At 38.2% G+C, this 19,785-nt stretch overlaps 2 protein-coding genes across 5 annotated transcripts in view; one reads left to right on the forward strand and one right to left on the reverse strand.

Annotated features, from left to right (window-relative positions):
• palld (palladin, cytoskeletal associated protein) overlaps positions 1-3,564 on the reverse strand; it is a 67,765-nt gene extending 64,201 nt beyond the window's left edge. For 3 of the 4 annotated variants that reach the window (XM_005478847.4, XM_005478848.4, XM_019351809.2), the window contains exons 1-2: positions 3,398-3,564; positions 255-1,247 (exon numbers count right to left, since the gene is read on the reverse strand). In XM_005478847.4, coding sequence (XP_005478904.1) covers positions 255-1,246 — 992 coding nt within the window. In that variant the 5' untranslated portion in view covers position 1,247; positions 3,398-3,564. The remainder of the gene's footprint in view (positions 1-254; positions 1,248-3,397) is intronic. The other variant, XM_013267783.3, reaches the window with a different exon arrangement.
• A 3,685-nt stretch (positions 3,565-7,249) lies between these two features.
• Positions 7,250-19,305, forward strand: anapc4 (anaphase promoting complex subunit 4). Its single transcript, XM_005478849.2, has 27 exons — positions 7,250-7,513; positions 9,604-9,719; positions 9,818-9,923; positions 10,005-10,137; positions 10,224-10,298; positions 10,386-10,412; positions 10,508-10,552; positions 10,642-10,726; positions 11,777-11,884; positions 11,978-12,213; positions 12,378-12,420; positions 15,080-15,156; positions 15,245-15,345; positions 15,436-15,487; positions 15,562-15,617; positions 15,747-15,793; positions 16,029-16,085; positions 16,166-16,222; positions 16,347-16,440; positions 16,569-16,666; positions 16,771-16,832; positions 16,915-16,953; positions 17,053-17,154; positions 17,232-17,309; positions 17,437-17,604; positions 18,600-18,723; positions 18,925-19,305. Exons 2-27 carry the CDS (start codon positions 9,612-9,614, stop codon positions 19,171-19,173), a joined length of 2,427 nt encoding a protein of 808 aa, XP_005478906.1. The 5' UTR covers positions 7,250-7,513; positions 9,604-9,611; the 3' UTR covers positions 19,174-19,305.
• The last annotated feature ends 480 nt before the right edge of the window (positions 19,306-19,785 follow it).

Below are 19,785 nucleotides of genomic sequence, written 5' to 3' on the forward strand. Positions count from 1 at the left end.
TACAAATTATTGTCCACAAGCAACTAAAAAAGGAGATAATTCTTTTGTATCCTTGTCCTTATTCAGAAATGTCTCAATCCTTATTCAGTTAATGGGTAGTCGATTTTTTCGTGGCACTAAACTTGAAAATCTATGAATTAAAAATCTCCATAAAATAAGGAACCAAATGTAATAATTATATTCTATAATAACAGATAGCAGGTAACTTTCATATGCAACCTGCACAATAAAATCAGACTGACGTCCAAACCTACCTGACCAGCGGCAGGGGGTTTCCTCTGACTCTGCACTCCAGACGAATGGGGCTCCCTTCTGCCACCTCCTGACTCTTCAGCTTCTGAAGAAAGCGAGGAGGTGACAGGGGTCCGTATACTGTTGGAGCTTCAGAGTTTTGATACATTGAAGAAGCTGCCACTCCTGCTGGGACAACAGGCTGAGTGCCCATGTCTGATTGGCTGCACTGTGCTTCCTCTTGTTGCCCAGGAGACAAAGAGGAACCAGAGGCTGACCCCTGAGGGACTGGCCGCTGGCTTTTTGGAGTCAGATAACCACTATCAGGAGAGGAGGAATCCTCCTCCATCCTTGTCTCTGGATGAGCAGGACCTTTAAAGATGGATGAGAGCTCCTCGATAAATGTGGCAGCTCTGCTGCAGAACTCCGTGGCTGAAGCCACTCGATCATTCAGCTCCAGGCTTTCATGAACCAGCCTGGGTTTATCCTGCTTATACACCGGTTGGATCGGTTTGTGACGTACAGCCTTCTCAACACAGGATGGAGCCTCACTAGACACATGTACAGGTTTACTGAGGGGGGCATTCTGGCTGGAGGAAACATTAACTGCTGCATTGTCATCTGGGTTGGGGAATTTGGTCTGATGCTGCAGGTTTGGGCTTGAAGTGAGGTTTTCACTAGTTTGTGAGGGCACAGAAAGGGAGGGGACAGATTGGAGAGCCTGCTCCACTTCTGTTGGATTAGAGGGACCTGGATCTTCAGATTCACATGTATCATTAAAGGCCTCCCGGGCCAGGTCCAGGCTACGATTAATCTCTTCAGCGCTTAAGAAGGCGGTAAGATCCGGAAAGTCTCCATCTCCAGAATCCAGTTCTGTCACTGAGTCCAGGTAGAGTTCCCCATCAGAGGATGCCTCAGAAAATATGCCCCCATCACCCTCCAAAGTCGCGCCTGGTGGCGGGTCCTTTAGCAGCAGTGAGATGGGGAGTGGCTGATTCCAACTCCCGTCCTGCATCCTGAAATACACAGCAAATGTCATAACCAGCCATTTATACATGTTTACACAGCAGACAGTGCAGTTTGTAATCATCTGTAAAAAAAAAAAAAAAAAAAAAAGGAAATGACAAGCTCACAGAAGAGAAGACATCTTAGAAAATAGACTTTACTATGCTGTATCATTTGCTCACGCAGACATAGCAGGCAGCATGAGTCAGGCTGGTGTTGTTTGGACACAGTTGGTGGGTATTAGCAAAGGCCTTTACTGAAGTCATAGTGAGCATGACTGGCATTTTTTACTCACCCCGCTCCTGTCAGGACATTTTATCCTGGCCCCCTGTTCTGTGTTATACTTTCCTCTCACAAGTTCCTTTGTCACTCCACAGAAACTGCGATATATCTTTCATATTTGTTTTAAAACTTGTTCATATAATAGATATAAATAAAAATATGAATACGCTTTTTATGAACAACAAGAGCTCATAAACCAGAAAAATGTCTGCCCTTCTAAAAGAAAAGGTGAATTTAAAAAGAATTTTTGTGGATACACTGATTCTTTCGACATCGATGTAAACATTGTTTGGGAGTTAAGGTAACAGTAGCATCAGTCAGATGATGGTATACCAAAGAGCGATCGATAACATCCATGCATTTCCTGCTTATCCAAGGGTTGTGGGAATATTGGAGCTTATCCCAGCTGTTATGAGGTGAGAGTTGACAAATTCACAAAACTGAGAGCTCATTCATATCCACGTCTATGACCAATTTAGAACCACCAATTAACCTGATAAGCATGTTTTTGCAATGTAAAAGGAAACCTAAAAAATATGCGCAGGTGCAGGTATGATATGCAAACTCCACAATGAAAGGTTGCAAAGTTCCATTAAGTTCAAACCATCACCCTTCTTACTGTGAGGTGACATTTCTACACATGCCACTACCCTACCATATTGCCATCATATGCTAAAACTATTAATGGATTAATGAAGGTGTTGATATTAAAAATCTAATTTGCTAGAATGTCCTGCACCAAGTTAAACAGAATTGTAGAGCATTTTTATCCACTGACCCTCATCCCATATTATGATTTTTGGCTAACACATGAGACCATGTGACAGCATTTGTAACTTTAGCTTCCTATTATGCTTCTAAGAAGGTAAAATGCATACAAATTACTGTAAATACAGCCTATTTGTCCTCCATGTGATAGTGCATGTACATGTGTATGTGTGTGTGCGTGTGTGCGTGGGTGTGTGCGTGGGTGTGTGCGCGCGCGTGTGTGAGTGTGTTTCAAAGTTAAATACATCAGCATCTGATCAACATGTCCCACATCAGTTTTGCCAGTCTACTTGAACTTCTCCATATTGTGCCAGAACACATGATTTTTTCATATGATGCTTCTTTACATGTGAGTTTGCTCTAGTCAAAACTGGAGCTTACTGGTGTCTATTCATGTGAATGGACAATAGATCACTTTCACATGTAGTTTAAAAGAGGAGTGCTGCTTCGGCTCTGATCTCTATGGCGACATTAACCCTAGATGTATGTATGCATATTGTAAAACTGTTGTTGTAGTTACATATAAGACGCAGTGTGACACTCAGTGCCTCATGGCGTCCTGAAGACCAGCTGTTGTTATTTTTAATCCCCTGGGCTATGTTTCACAGCAACACTGCAACCCACCCACCCCAAGCACGGGGGAGAGGTTGCTACCTTTAAACACACACAGGTATAGCTGCACTTGCACAAAATACACTTATGGCAAAGGACTAAACCTGGACAGTGTCCCAAAGGCAACAACAACAGCAGCGCAGTGATAATTAAATATGAATAAACACTGAGTTTGGCTGACAAATGTTAATAACTGCTATTGCTGCCCAAGTTACTACTACCTCCTTATCTTTTCTAGAGTGGATGTTTTACATTATTTTACAATCTCACAATGGTATAAATAACAGAACAAATTCTTCAGAGTGAGAGGGAATCAAAATGCTCTTAAAAACATGTCAGAGGGGATACTGTATACATGATGCTTGAATCTGACTGAGAGACTATATTTAAAAACAGCTGTACTGTTACTGTCACTGTCAGATTAAATGATTTCAGTCACACACTTGATAAACAATAAAGAAACATAAACATAAAGCACAGAAAACAGAAGAAAGCATACCTTCGGGTGTTCTGTTCGTCCTCTGTTTGCTCTTTCCTGGTTTTGTGGGTCCAGGTTTGTCTTGTTTAAGTAAGAATGAGTCGAAAAAGAAGCTTCTCTTTCCAGAAGAGCAGCCTTATTGGTCAGGCAGGCAGCAGGATCTCTCGGGTTCAGGGTCCAATAGCGTACTGCCTCTGCAGTGGCCTGCTGTCCCATCTGTCCCGGTCCCTAACTGCTCACTGTGTGGGGCTATATTTGGCCCCTGGCTCAGGTTTCACAGCCAGAATACTGGCACGAAGAGATAGTGTTGAGGTAGTCCAGGGGAACAGGAGGCGGCGGTGACATTTTTATACTGAACCAGTATTTGTTAATTAAAAACTGTAAAGCCATGCTGTTATAATACTTCAGATTGCACACCTGCAGTGTACTCCTATAAGCCCTTACCAGTAGGTTTACAACACCAACTAATCTGTGTAGTCAAGATAAATAATATGCATCCTGCAGAGTATGTCATTCTCTATCTAGTTGAGCCATCTGACACTAAAGTGACTTGTTAGTGTTGCCTCTGTGCCCAACTGAGCTGACCCACTGACCCCAGACCCCCCGCTAGCTGGTTTGCCTAGAGGCATGGCATCCTACAATGGTCCTGGGACCAACACTTGGGTCGAGCTCAGGGTTCAGCTTCAGTTTAGTCAAGGTCAGTACTGTAAACATAGCAGTAAAGGTCTAAATGCAAGTGATGGCTCCAGCATTCATAATTTAATTCCTTACATTTTAAGAGCATCAGAGAAAGATGGCAACTGCTTGTCACAGGGCTCATAGCCTCTACGGTGATGCCACTGTACATTTGACACAAGACACTGTGTCAAATGCTACAGGGTGGAGGTAAACAACATATAAGCAGATGTTGTTGCTTTTGATAAATATATTTATTGTTCAAAAGCAGGATGCAGAGAAATATGAAAAAGGAAACAATTGCGACCAACTACCTGCGTCAAAAAAAAAAACCCAATATGAAATAAAGAGCAGCAACATTCTTACTCCTAATTTGACTAAACAAAAGAACAACACTGTGTGGTGTTTGTGGGGTGCATCTAATTGTGTGTTTAAACCTAGCCAAACCACTGGCACTAATCATTACTTCAAAAACACAATTAACTTCACCTAGTATCTGCTTGCAACCTTGCAAGGTCCTATAGCACACAGTTAAACTTTGCCCATGCATATGGGCAGTAATAGTAAAATTGCAGTTTGTAATTTATAGCGACTAGTGACAATTTTGTGCTTTACTGTAATGGTACACAAATGCACCTTTTAAAAAAGGTATTCAATTATGTATAGGAAATACGCTATTTATATCGTGGTTCATTCACCAGCTGCTTTGGATGTTATCAGTACATTCAAAGGACTTTATTAACAGTAATCAGCTCCACAGATATTAGCCAGTACACTTGGAAATGAACACGGGCATTTGTATAGTGCTTTTCTCAAAAGCTCAAGGCTTTATTCATCTCATACACATATCCACTCTTACTGTGTATGTGAGTGTAGAGTATAGACATGTGGAGATCCATAATTAGCCCTACAAGGTATATATGTGTCAACTGTGCCTATAGAGAGACAAAAACGGACTTTTACTGTACTCTATTTTTCGTGTAAGGCCAGTACAGTGGGGTAGAAAGACGCAGACAGTGAAGGGCCATGCAGCCTCACTTGATCTATTTATGGGCCACTATCACATTTTGTGCTCTCAGAGCTATTCTGGTTCTTCATCAATCCACTGATTACAGTCAAGAGTAGGTGATAAGTCTGGAAGGAATTTCCTCTGTAATAACTATCTAGTCTGCACGCACAGACACACCAGCTAATGAGTAATCTTACATTCAACTTGCTTGTCATCCTACCCCACTTAGCAATAACTTTGTAAGGTATCATTTAAAAATAACCACATTATTTAGCAATGACTACTAAGCATTACAGTTTGTGGTCTACTGTATGTAAGAATAGCCATGGAACATTTCCAGCAATCCTTTATGGGCTACCATGTGTGCAAAAGGTCTTCCATCATAAATTATATTTACAGTGTTTTGGTTATAGGCATATGGTCAGACATAGACATCATTTGTTGATGCTTAGAAATATCAACACATCTATGTATAATTGTGTAATGTATAATTTTGTATAACATTAAGCCACCGAGGTAGAATTAATTTTTTAAAGGGCTTTTAACAGCTAAAAACAACTTACAAAAGTACCTGTCTAATACAAAACAGTAATCCAGGAACACACAAGGAGTTTGAGAGCACACAGGGCCAAACAGGGACAGACAGACTGACAAGACTATACAGGGCTCACTCAACACATGTAAAACTAATGAGGTCAAGGCAGACAATCACAAAGAAAACAAAAACCTTGGTTGCCTGGAATGTCAGAAAAAAGGTAGGGAAGAAAACTAAGACTACAACAAAACAGATGGAGACAAAGACAAGGAAGTACATGAGACACTAGGAATAAAAGAAAGGATATTTAAAAAAATCAGGGGCCAAAACTCAAACATGTGAAAGGAAACCAGAACTACTACACACACGAATCCAAAAGGTTAATGCAACAGAGAATTAAAAGGTTGTTCTTTTGACACAAAATAATGAAAATGTGTTCCATAAATAAACCAGGTATACACCCAGGAAGTCAAAAGCTCCTGAGTTATTTATTACAGCTGAAGTGTTTCTGCTGTTTCTACTGCTGCACAAAAACAGACATGTTAAAACGTGCATAAATGAATGTGAACAACACAAAACAGTTTCTTTGCAATGGATTTCTGAAGATTAAGAATGGCTAAAACTCTTTAGTGTCAGTTTAAAATGGCTTTGCACATCTGTCTGCTTTTTTAAGTGCTAAAAACCGTTTGCTTCAGTCTTCAGTTGTTTTTAGACTCATTAAATTCAATCATTAAAGAATACAGACATAAAATTGACAAGTCTCTGCTTTTTTTAGTTGGTGTATAACAATACAGAAAGGGCCATGTGTTGCATATAACAATGACAATGACAATTTTATTTATATAGCACATTTCATTACATGAAAAGTCGACATGAAAATGAAAAAATATTAATAACTCTGTAGGTTTAAAGTGCCCTAAGGCAGTGAAAACAGCAAAGCAGAACAAAACAAAATTTAAAAAAATAAAAAATAAAAAAACAAACAAACTTATAAATTGTAGGACTGTGTGAATAGAAAGGTTTTTACTCAGTTTTTGAATGTACATACAAATGTAATTGGTCTCAAGTCAGCAGGTAGCTTGTTCCAAAGAATAGGACCACAATAACTGAACCTACCTTCAGCATACTTAGATCTGATTCTAAGAACAGTTAAAAAGTCTAAATCAAATGACCTGAGAGGTCACACATAGCATTGCAATAATCTAACCTACCTGATGTGAATGCATGGACCAGTTTCTCAGAGTCAGCTTGTGATGGAAGTTTTCTAACCTTAGACATATTTTTAGTCAAGGTAACCTTATTGATGGGATTATCAAAACTGAGATCATTGTCCAAAATGATGCCAAGGTTCCTGACTTGCTCACTGTGTTTCAGAGAAACTGATGACAAATAAGAACAAATTTTTTGTCTTTGACTTTTTGGACAAACAACAAGTATTTGTATCTTGTTTCTGTTCAGTTCTAAACACATTTGATAAATTCACTAGTCAATGTAATCGATGCAGCTCATTAGTTTGTGAAAACATTTTAAATCATCAGAGGAGAGAAGTGAGAAGTACAACTTTGTGCCATCTGCACTTTTCCAGTTGTCATTTCAAGTTTCATTAAATTGCGTTTCTCTCTTAGTAAATTTGTCCCTTGCTTTCCGCCGTCGCTCCGCAATGATTGGTTAAAAGAAAAAAATGGCGGCGTCCGCGTAGTTGTAAAAACATCGCGAAGCCGCCTTAAAATTAAAATTTCGGCGGCGCAAGACAGTTTGGAACTCACTGTGTCGTATTATGGTTATCATATTTCCCCGCTTGTAATGTCCTAAATCATAAAAAATATTATCCATGGCCTTCTTTCTGCATTAGCTTGCTAGCAAAACCGCTAGCATAATATCAGTGGAACAGAAAGATCTCATCTGTCAGCTTTAAACGGTAAGTGAAGCTTCAGATTAGTTTAGATTTAGGTTGTGGTTTAGGTTTAGATATTTTATTTATTTTTATTTTTTAATGCCTGGCTGTTTTTAACAGAGATCATAAGAAGTAACCTCATGAGGTTCAGGAACCTGTCAGAAAACTATAAAGAAATCTGATTTTTATCAGTCAGTGAATCTGTTTATCTTAATGCACTATAACAGTGTTGTTTAATATGATCTCCATAATCATATTAGAGGTCCACGACAATACAGATACAGATTTATGACAACTTAAAGAAAAGTTCTGAATCTTTTGACCCTGTGTTTAAGGGGATCTTTTTTGGCGTATGAGATCATTTTACGGGCATGGTTTGGCTCCACTTGCCCCCTTTGGCCTGGGTGTTAAGCATAACTCTCAAGGAACAGTAGTGACCCACTGAATGCCTTTGCAGTGGGTAAAAATTACAGTTATGTCAGAAATTACTGCAGTTTTTCAAAATAATCTGCTGTCCCTTTTTTCCTTTAGAAAGCTCAGCGTATTTTCAGATTTTGTTTCAGTTTTTTTAATCATAAAGACATTCAATTTTAAATTCAATTCAGTTTTATTTATATAGCGCCAAATCACAACAGCAGTTGTCTCAAGGCACTTTGATATGACACCCCAGTACAGGGGCCAGTTCAGTATTCAGCTGAAAGTGGTGTGAGTGTTGTGTAGTGGTTACCACATTCACCTTCTTTTAAAGCTCCCTGGTAAGTGAGAGCGTTACGTCTGGTGCAAAATCTGCCAAATCAAACTCGTGGATTCATTTTATTTTCAAGGGAGAAAGGGGGGCCAAAAGTTACCAGCCAGTGGTGTGATTTACACCTCTGCAGGCTGAATTTGATCTAAGAGGCTAATGCCCTGCTACCTTTTCTCAAACACCCCTACCTGTCTGCTTCCCGAAATACCTGTACAGAAACTGTGGTTCACTACAGAAACGTTTTCTTTGGACAGGTACAATGAGTATGTTATCTGCAGGTTATATTAATTAATAAAGCATTAATACTTCAAGCGCCGCTCCGAGCTGGCAGCGAGTATCAGCAGCTCCGACCTGACCGAGTCCTTTTTTCTCTTTAATTATTCTATATGTTTCATTTAATTTTTGCAGAGACGAGCATCAGTAAATAATGATCATTTAAAAAAAGTGCACTCACAAAAATGAATCAGGCATTAGTTACATCTATCTTAGTATATCTTATCTTGTGTCTTATCTTGCTTGAAACAGCCCACGGCACAAAAAATAAACAGAATGGTGAATCAATTAAAAAACAGCCTGGTGGTATCAGTGTTTAAGAAGGTCACTATACTGTATGTACTAACCTTGAATTTAAGGCTAAAAAGACAGCTGTAATATTGAGATGTTAATAAATCATCTAGTTATTTTATATATAATTTTTTTTCCTCTTCATTCTCTTATAAAAGAGACGACAAGGAACATGTTATAACTGGAAAAATATATCTACATGGAAATTGCATATATTTTTAAAGACATATTAGACTCTTTAGAATCTACATTTTAACACAAGTAACTGTAGTTTCAGAATGTATTTGTTTAGTAATTTTTCATTCTTAGCATTGATTTGCAGAGAAGAAATCAATGCTAAGGTACATTTAATGTGTTCTGGCAGCACTTGGTGGCCAAACATCTTACTAAGAGACCTGACTTTAGTTTTTCCTTCAACGTCAACAACACTAATAGTACAAATAATTAGCTAAAAAAAAATTGAAGCTGTTAATTAGTTAGTTTTCTGTACTTTTTGCAAATAACCGATTGATAGTAGTGTCTGATTTGTGAATTGTAATAATATTGTTGATCAGTATCACAGTGAAAAATGTATTTTTTTCAAGGGAGGTAATGAACATACTATTTGTTTCTGCTGTCAAATAAAGAGTTTGACATAAGCACAATAGTGTCATTCTTCAACAAAGGCTCAGCTGATTTTTTTGGCTCTGACACAAATAAAAGCAAAACTGTACAGAGAAAACGTTCACGAAACGCTTAACAAAAAATGTGTTTTCCAAGTATTTTTGAAAGCTGATATCTCTTATTTTTATTAACATTTTTTCAGCCAAGAAAATGCCTGCCTTTCGGCAAGTAGGAGAGAAGCAACTTCCTAACCCTGTACTGTGTATGGCATGGTCTCCCAAGAGGGATCTGATTGCTCTGGCCAACACAACTGGAGAGGTACTATTAAAACAATTATTCTGAAACACAGCTCCGTATTCTGTGTGTGTGTGTGTGCTTTTTAATACTTTAAATACTTGGCTTATGTTTTTCCATAGTTGCTGCTTCACCGCTTAGCTGGTTTCCAGCGTGTTTGGACCCTACCACCCAGTGAGTATACTGGGAAGGAGATCACAGCAATTGCCTGGAGACCAGATGGCAAAAGTAAGGAGTGACTGTGTGCATCTTTTGCTTTTTTCAGTCATGTGTTTGATGGAATCATGATGTAATATATCCTCTCTTCAGTTTTGGCATTCAGTCTTGGAGACACTAAGCAGGTAGTCCTGTGTGATGTTGAGAAAGCAGAGATCCTCCATGTGTTTCCTATGCAAAGTCCTGTAACTTGCATGCACTGGATGGAGGTGATTGAGGAGAGCAGGTATGCATCGATTGAGGCTCAGGAACCAAGCCAATGGTGTGGAGGGTGTGTAGAATAATGAGAGTGATTGTTTTGATGTGTTTCAGTGCCCTCAGCTCTTTTTACAACTCAGAGGATGAATCCAAACTCTTTCTTCCCAAACTACCAACTCTCCCCAAGAGGTAACTGCAGTATTAATGGCACATGCAGTTGTAAGAAAACAGCTCCTTGGATGAATTATTAATATTTGTCCAAACTTTTTTTTCCAGCTATAGTACAACTTCAAAGATCTTCAGGTGGGAAAACATTTTAATGAAATGGAGCTGTTATCTAATGTGTGATTTGATCATTCCTTGTAGCAGCTGAGTCTATTTTTCTATCTGTTTCACAGTGAGGAAAAATCTGATGAGATACTTAAACTCCTGGGGGAAGTCCGGTAAATAATCAGTACATGAACAAACAGTAGTATGTCAAATGCAGCGTGCTTTGTAAATGATTTCGCCACCTTATGTTGTTTCCATGCAGGCTGAACATACTTGTTCTGGGAGGAAATGCAAGCTTTGTGGAGCTTTATGCCTATGGCATGTACAAGATTGCCACGCTGGAAGGGGTAAGGCTTTTTTTGCTTGTTTGCTTGTAAATCTACTTTACACTGATGACATTTTCATTAAGTGGCTTCTAAATGAAGGAAGACCAAAGAACGTTTTTCAAGATGTCTTTTTATTTTGAGTTTAATGAGAATGTCGTGATATCAGCAATAATCGGGTATTGTGACAGTCCTAAATGATATAGATGTAGAGCTGTTAATGTTTAGTTAAAGCATGCTAATCTGGTAAAAGCTATAAGTACATCAGATGGAGTTTATTTTTTGTGTTCATGATCCAGTTCTGATAAAGTGAGCAGGACTGTGAGTTGTTTTTGTTATTCTGCCTTGATAAAGAAAATCCAGGGTATGAAGAGAAACTGTTGATCTGAAGGACTGTTACACCCCCTAAATGTAAGCGTATGTTATTGCAGCACCAGCAGCTCATATAATGTAAACATCAGCTGTGTGAGAAACGTAACAAAACAGAAAGAAATGTACTATTAAGCCTATATGCAATGTAGAAAATCAGTTTTGCCACATTATTAGCACAAGAGCTCCAAAGTGGTATGGATAGAGGTAAACATCAAATCAAAACCCTGTCTTCATCACTGGGCCGGTATTAGCCACCAGAATTAACAACTTAACATCAGACTTCATGTCAAAAGCAAGCTATTTTAGGACTGCTCCCTTTAAGCCAACTTTCTACTGATTAGTGGACACTCATAAACAGACAGTGTGAACTGTGCTCACAGCTCAGAACCAGGGCTTTGTGTCTGGGGCGACCATATTTCAGACATTGCCTCTCTTTGACATCATAAAGAGCCACGAATAAAAAGAAGACTGTCTGAAATGGACTGTTAAAACCATGCTGACCTTATTATTTAAAACTTTGGCCGTATTTAGTATAGGCGTCTACCATTATCAGTAGCTATGTGATAGAAAATGAGGGAAAGAATCCCTTATGGTCCACTTTAAATGGTGAATTAATAAATCCCACAAACTAATATCTAAATTGCACAAAAATAATAGTGATTAATCTTTTGCTGCTTTTGTTGCCGTAACAACACCCTGCAGGTTTTGGGAACGTGCCGCAGCCTGAGTCTGTCCAGTGATCTTAAGTCTCTGTCTGTCATCACAGAAGTCAGATCTGCTGATGACAACCCAGAGATCTGCTATGTTCAGGTGAGACGGATTGTTTGACTTCACTTTTCTATTTTCTGACATCCTCTCTGCTTTTACCTAAATTTCTCTTAAACCTATGTCTTCTTCTTCCAGCTGGACACAGGGTTGTTGTCAGATTGCCTGCCTGAGGTCACCAGGATGGCACGCAAGTTCACCCACATCTCCACCCTACTGCAATACCTGCACCTCTCACTTACCTGTATGTGTGAGGCGTGGGAAGACATCCTCATGCAGATGGATCTTCGACTCACTAAGTTTGTGCAGGAAAAGAACACAAGCACTCAAGTTCAAGATGAGTTTCTGGAGCTTCTATTGTGGGGACAGTCCAGGTAGGGCAGAATGAAGTTTTTTTTCTGCTGTTTGGATTTGCAATGTCTAGTGTGTCCTGTAGATGGTAGCAACACATCTTGAGCTGTTAACTAAGCGTGTTGTTCTGCAGCAGTTTGAGTTAATCATGCCAGACTGCTCTTTTTTTTTTTTTTTTTACTTGCAGCCCTGAACTGCAGGCTCTTCTCATGAACCAGCTGACAGTCAAGGTGAGGCTACAGTCCCTTTTCTTCAGGGACTCTTCTGCTAATGTGGCAGCACATGAATGTGTCTTTTCCTATATTAGTTTCTACACCATTCCTATTAGTTAGTAACTTTTTTTTAGCATTTTAGTAATAAAACTGTGAATGTGTCTCATTATATATACATTAAACGGTCTGAACAACACAAAATTCCGCATTTCAGTTCATATAATTGCATTTATAAGTGATACTGGGTAAAGTTTCAGTTTACCTCTGTACCTTGCTCCGTCTCAGCTCCAACAGTGATCAACTACACTCCTTCAAACAGTTGCTTTTTGTCATAATTTTCCCTCTGTGTACTTTGGACATGGAAAACTTTGTTGAAGGAGCCAAACTTAAATACACTTTCAGTTGTGGTCAGAAGTATACATGGGGATGAATGTCATGGTAATTTTTGACTTTTAATTATTTCTTTGCACTGTTCTTTTTCCAGTGAGGAATGATTGGAAAGCATACGTCTTTAATGACTTAAAAAAACAAGAATCGGGTGTAAAAGTTTTAATTTATTTTAGGTTTTCACACAGGGTCAAAATTATGCATACAGACTCAGATAGGCACACTCACTTAACTCTTAATAAGTGATGCTGAATATTCTATAATGTATTTTAACTTGAGGTTTATTAACCTCTTCTCAGCTATAACAGGTGAAGCTGTTATAGCTGCAAAGGATGGGCCGATATCATGTTATACCCTGTAGGTATGGTCATATGTATGTCAAGGCAGACGAATGAATACTTTTGGCAGCACAGTATAAATAAAATTAAATTTTAATTATACAGTGCTAAATCACAGCAGCAGTCTGCTCGAGGTGCTTAATATTTCTCTGTATACAATACAGAGAAAACTCCCTATGAGTAAGCACTTGGCGACAGTGGTAAGGAAAAACTCCCGTTTAACAGGAACGCTACCTTCCAATTCTTCAGCTTCACCTAAAATCAACAGCTAGACGGTTGAAACTTGGGCAAAGTTGGGTGGTCCAGTAGGACAATGACCTCAAATACACATCAGAACTGGTTTTAAAATGGATAAAGCAGGATTCTTCTGAAAAGGCCTTCCACAAGCTCTGACCTGTGGAAAATCTGTGGACCTGCCAGGAACCCAACCAATTTAAAGCGAACTGAACCAATTCTGCCAAGAAGAGTTAGAAAGAGGAAAGAAAGTCATTATTCTATCCACATCAGTCTCTTTTTTTAAATTTTCTTCACCTTTTAATAGTCCTGTGTGTCGTCTTTTCTCTTTGTGCACAATTACAGTTCACATAAATCTATTTTGACCAATACCTTTGAAACTTGTCAGTACAAAGTCTTATGGAGTCTTTCCATTTTAGAAATATCCTTTTACAATGGCCAGCCACTCCCCAACGACTGGTATTATCCAGCCTTATCCTTATTGTTTGTGTTACTGGGTTACCAGATTTTCTCCTCTAGTCTTGCACAAATTTTCTTTTTGGAGTGAAAAATAAATCTCATCTTCCATAAAAATTCTCTCCACGGAGCAGAACTGTAGGTGCTGGCACTTGTTTTACACATATTTAACCAATCTGTTTCCATCATTGTAATATTTGCTTCCATCAGACCTTAATGTATCATAGAATGTGTCTTAAGGGATTGCAAGCTGATTCTTGTTTTATAAAGTTGTTAAAGATGTATGCTGTGTAATTACTCCACCCTGGAAAAAGAACAGTTCAGAGAAATCATTAAAGTCATAAATTACCATTACATTCATGCCCATGATAAGTGTGTGAGTGCAAGCATCCCAGGGAACATGTTGTTTTTCTTGAGAAGCCAGGGGTATTTGTGTATTGTATGCCATCTTGTTTATCTGTTGCACTTTAAATGTGTAAATTTTGCATGGCTCCTGCTATGAGCAGTGCCATGTTACTTCCTGGTTAAATAAAGATAAATAAACAAATAAACCTAACACACAGACCTACCTGAACTCAGCTTTACCATACATTTATCACAGCACAGACAGTTTGTGACAGGTCAGATTAAACTCTAGTGTTATTTTAGTTTTTTGCATCCAGCTATTTCTAGAAGTCTTTCTCCTGAGCTTATAACAAAGTGTCAGACAGCAGCAGAATCATGCATTCTTTTACTCATCTGACACAACTCCCATGGCTTAAATAAATAACAAATCATTCCTAACATGGAGACGGGATGTAACAGCAAATAACATTGTGTATATCACTGTCTAAGTCACACGTTAAGCACTATAATAAGCTGCCGTGCTGTAGCTCATGTCTAATAAGCAAAATAAGTGTGTATCTGTATAGGCTGTGACATCTGTAATTTTTAAAATAACCTACTACTGAAACTCTGACATCATTAGATGTTACTTTTAGTACTCTCACAACTCACAGGATAGGTGTGAGTACTGTGTGCCATCCTCTCAGTGCTGTGAAATGATCCAAATCAAGGCTTCAGGTAAATTATGTAAAAGGGGCTTTTTGTCCAGTAGGCAGAATACTGTCAGTTTAACAGATTGGTAAAGCCATCAATGTTTTGTCTCCCATGTCTGAAAACGGCTTAAGAAGCGTTAAGGTATAAGACTTCCTGTGAAGTTGAAAATTATGTTTTTTGGGTTTTGTTTTTTTTTTTTTAATTTAATTTAATTTCTATTACAGGGATTGAAGAAGCTTGGACAGTCCATTGAGTCTTCCTATTCCAGCATCCAGAAGCTAGTAATAAGCCACCTGCAGAGGTATTTTGTCTTTTACTTTTCATCATGGCTGTCCTACCCTCTGACTGGTTGTCATTTTAAATCTGTCTCTCTCTTTTGGTGGCTGCAGTGGCTCAGAGGCTCTGTTGTATCACCTCAGTGAGGTGAAAGGAATGGCCCTGTGGAAACAAAAGTTTGAGCCCCTCGGCTTGGATGCAGCAGCTATAGAAGGTGCATTTCAGGACATGCGCAATGATTTAAAACAGGGGTTTTTTTCAGTAGTCACATGTGTGTATTTTATTTTATCTTATGTTATTTTAGGCGCTATCACAGCAGTTGGATCCTTTTCCCTGAAAGCAAATGAACTTCTGCAGTAAGTTCAGGACCGTAATCGAGTAATGTTAATGTTTTTTAGAATTAGTATAATATAACTTTTTTGTCATTTAGGGTGATTGACAAGAGTATGAAAAACTTTAAGGCCTTTTTCCGTTGGCTGTATGTAGGTAAGAAATAAAAAAAAGAAAAGAATTGTTGATCTTGAAACATTTAAAATAATTAATGTGCATGTAAGGTCTTATTCATAGATTTGAAATTACTGTTTATATGCTCACACACTTTTTGCTTTCCCACAGCAATGCTCAGAATGTGTGAGGAGCATGTGCCACCAGAACTCAATAAGGTGAGCTTTATTTTTTTATTTAATAAATGTTTACTAGAAGCAGTTAACAAACCAACAACTAGAAACTGACAAACCATTCCTCCTGTTCTACGTATGGTAATCTACATCCCAGCAAATGAAATGCACAAATTCATATATGGAAAATAATGTTAGAAATAATGTTATTATGATTTAAGTGTTCATGGGATTATTTTAACATCCATTATTTATCATAACATGTTGTTTAACTCCTTAGATGACTCAGAAGGACATTGCCTTTGTTGCTGACTTCTTGTCTGAGCATTTTAGTGAGGTGAGATCAGCATAATAGCAAAAGCATGCTAATAAGTTTAAAGACTTTTTTAAACTTTTTAACTGAATGTGGTTTAACAGAATGAGGAACTCTTCGGTCGTAAAGGGAAGTACTTCAACGTAGAACGAGTTGGACAGGTAAATGGTTTTGTAATGTTTACCTTTAGCTGGTCTTTTTTTTGTTTGTTTGTTTATTTGTTTGTTTTTAATGGAACTCCTGCATGACCGCATAGTGGTTTGTCTTTCCTAATAACATTTACAGTACCTGAAGGACGAAGATGAGGACCTTGTGTCTCCACCCAACACAAAGGGGAACCAGTGGTTGAAGTTTTTACAGGACAGCACACACCTGAAAGGTGAATTATCACCTTTGTGCGTTTTGGAGTTGGGTTAAATTTTTTGTTTGGCGTGAAACTACTTTAATGTTGAATGTACTCAAAATACCTGTTAGTCACCTGATTAAATGTTTTGTTGGTTTATTTAGGGAGCCCTTTGCTGTTTCCTTCATATCCCCAAAAGTCTTTGCACTTTGTCAAGAGGATGATGGAGAATGTGATTGAGAATTGTCTACAGAAACCTGCAGTAAGTTTTGTGCACTGTAGATTTCTGCAGTCATTCAAAATATAACGCTGGCTGGCAATGTTGTGTCCTCTCTCCTCTTAACTTTTTTGTTTCTTTGTGTGTAGGAAGTAATTGGAAAGTCGGTAAAACAAGCCATCTTTTTGCCCTTGTACAACGTGCCAGAGAGGTATAATCCTATGTGTAAAATCTGTTGTATTTTAAATATGAGCCATACACTGAGACTAAATTTGTATTTACTTGTTTTTTAGCTCTGAAAACACTCCTCGGCTTTTTGAACTTCCATCTTTGTATGTAAAACACAAACATCCTACAGTTCTTTGTTGTTTTTTTTATCTGTAAAATCAAGATGGGGTTTTAATTAATGTTATTCATTTGTCAACCTATAGGTGGAATGACAAAAAGGCCAAAATGCATTATGTTGTGTTTTGCATGCCAGAGATTTCACCCCACAAACTCTACCTGTTACGCAGAGGAACTGACCCAAACAGGTACATTTCTGTAATTCAGTAAGTACTTTTTAGATATTTGATTTTCATTTCTAACCTCATTTTTTATATTTGTGCAGACCTATCCCAAACAGTGTCATGTCGATTAATCTCACCCATCACCTTGACAGTGGGGATAATGGAAATGCTGCAGACCAGTGAGTCACGCTTATGTTGTTCCTTTACTGTATTAACAGATATAAGCGCAAAGAAATGTCTCACCTGAAGAGAGGTGTTTGTGCAAGGCCAAAAGATTTTAAGGTGTGTTTTGGTTTTTTTTGTCAGGTCTCATTATGTTTACAGCTACCTGGATGCTCGTTTTTATGACGATGAAATGCTAACTGTGGTCTTACAAGGATCTGAAGAATTCAACGCCAGGCGTGTCCTTGCTCAAATTCCAATTTCTTCCAGCTTAAGCTGTGAGACAGAATTCAACTGGGAGCCAAACCTGAGGTTTGTGTTCATGCAATATTTTGATTGATCTTCATTAAATAATTATAAATCTTTTTCTGACATCTAAAAAAAAAACAAATACAGATACACAGGTACATGACACATACATCATCAACGCAAACACACTAAGAACACCAGCAGGTCCCATCCAGGTGCAGTCTGGACTCTCTCTCGCTTCCCAAATTAGAACTTAAATGGCCCACCTCAAATATAAAGCACCCCACTTTTATTTGAAGTAAGGAAAAAGTGGATGTACTAATAATTTTGTTACAGTTTACTCTACAAAAGTAGTGCCAACATTCCTTTCTGAACATTGCCTCGACATCCTTCCATTGTTTTATTTTTATTAAATAATTTTTTAAATTGTATAATAAATTACATAAATTCATTCACCAAAACTGAAGAACAAACTTCTTGGTCTATATCACATTACAAGCCACGATATTATTAAGATAACCCATGAAAATGCTCTAAAAAGTACCAACAGTACACACACAGTGAAGTGGTCCAGTTTAATGACCAACAAAGCAGCTGAGGCATGCGAGACACTGATCGGGTCCTGCTGTTTTTTGTCAGGACACTTGTCAAAGTTGCCATACCTGCAATGCCATGATTCTATGAATGACTCATAAACAAAAATTCACCCCACGCCTCGAAAATAGTCCAGTGCTCATAGTTTGATAATCTTGATAATCACATTGCTCTCAAACCATAACTAGTTTTTGCCAATGACATAGCATTGCTGGTAGTCACAACCATGTTTGTTGTGTTTATCTAATTAAACTACTAATTTTATGGTGCTGAACCTCAAATGTGTGTATATATATATATATATCTTATATCACTTATAAACTACTCACATGTTTACAGATTATTAAGTACTATTTTATTAAATCTGTTGGAGCTACTTAAATGTAAATGTAGTTGGTTTATGACATGTTGTAAAACTAAAACTAACTTTAAAGTGCGCATCTAACCTTTGCATATATTTACAGGCTGGACCAACAGAGCAGTTCCATCCCGTCCCAAGGCCTGGTGTTGGGTAATCAGTGGCGTGAGCTGGAAAACATGAAAGCCCAGTTTGTAGCTGTTAATGGAATCCGCAAAGTGGCCTGTGTGGTAAGACTTTACATTATATTTAGTTTATGTGGATTTTGTTTCACGATATCATGAATCATCTGCACTGCTGTGCTTTTCAGTGATCAGTCTAATGTCGTTTAAGCCATTTTCAGTCTTCTCATGTTTCTCCGGCAGTGGGGGAATTCCAGTGAATGAATATTGTGGACTGTGGCCAAACATTTACTTTTTCTTTCCCGGCAGCTAAGTACCAATCTGAGGCACATACGTGTTTTTGAGATGGATGTGGAAGATGAGGATGAGGAGGGAGCTGACTCACAAAATGCCAGTGCTGATCAGGAAGGGCTGGAAGCTACCATGAGCAGCCAGGGACAAGGAGAGGAGGAGAATTTGGAGGCTGAAGGTGGGGCTGGAGAGCAGGAAGAGGGAGAAGGTGTTTTTCAAAAATCTGAGGAGCACCTGGAATCAGAGGAGGCCCTGGATCTCCCCTGAGGCTGAGAAGCTATCTCCAATAAATTAATCTACAGCTTTCGTTTTTTTTGTTACTTACGTTTTGCTGTTATTGTTGTAGTTTTTCACAGCATTTGTAAAAAATAAATAAATAAATGAAGATGTAAAAATAAAGCTACATTCTCATGTTTGTTTTATCTTCACTAGGATTTTTTTAATGGGGTCCCACCGGAAGGGACTGTGGCACAGAAAGCATTATTTAAAAATATTTGGATCCTTTTTTTAAATAAAGTTCTCAATTATACCTTAATAATAATACTATAAAGGTTTTGTCATCAGATTATCAGAAGATGAAGCCTAGTATTTCATTTTACACTGCTATGCAAAAGTCTTTAATAATCCCTTGCAAGACCTTGTAATTTTTAGATTTTTAGTCATTTACAAATTCAGCAAAAGTTCTGAAGGCCTTTGGCTGCTTTTTCACTCAAAGAAAATGTCCAAACATTTAATCTGTTCCCATTTATTTAGCTGATACTGTGAAAAAGGCCAAAAATGACAGTTTGACAAGCATAAAATGTAAATTTATCTTGGCATAGTGTGCAGTGTGTCCTTCAAAAATCTGAGGATACTCCATAATTGGAGGGTAACAGAAGC

The sequence above is a fragment of the Oreochromis niloticus genome, linkage group LG23 (genome assembly GCF_001858045.2).
Source record: "Oreochromis niloticus isolate F11D_XX linkage group LG23, O_niloticus_UMD_NMBU, whole genome shotgun sequence".
NCBI classification, from domain to species: domain Eukaryota; kingdom Metazoa; phylum Chordata; class Actinopteri; order Cichliformes; family Cichlidae; genus Oreochromis; species Oreochromis niloticus.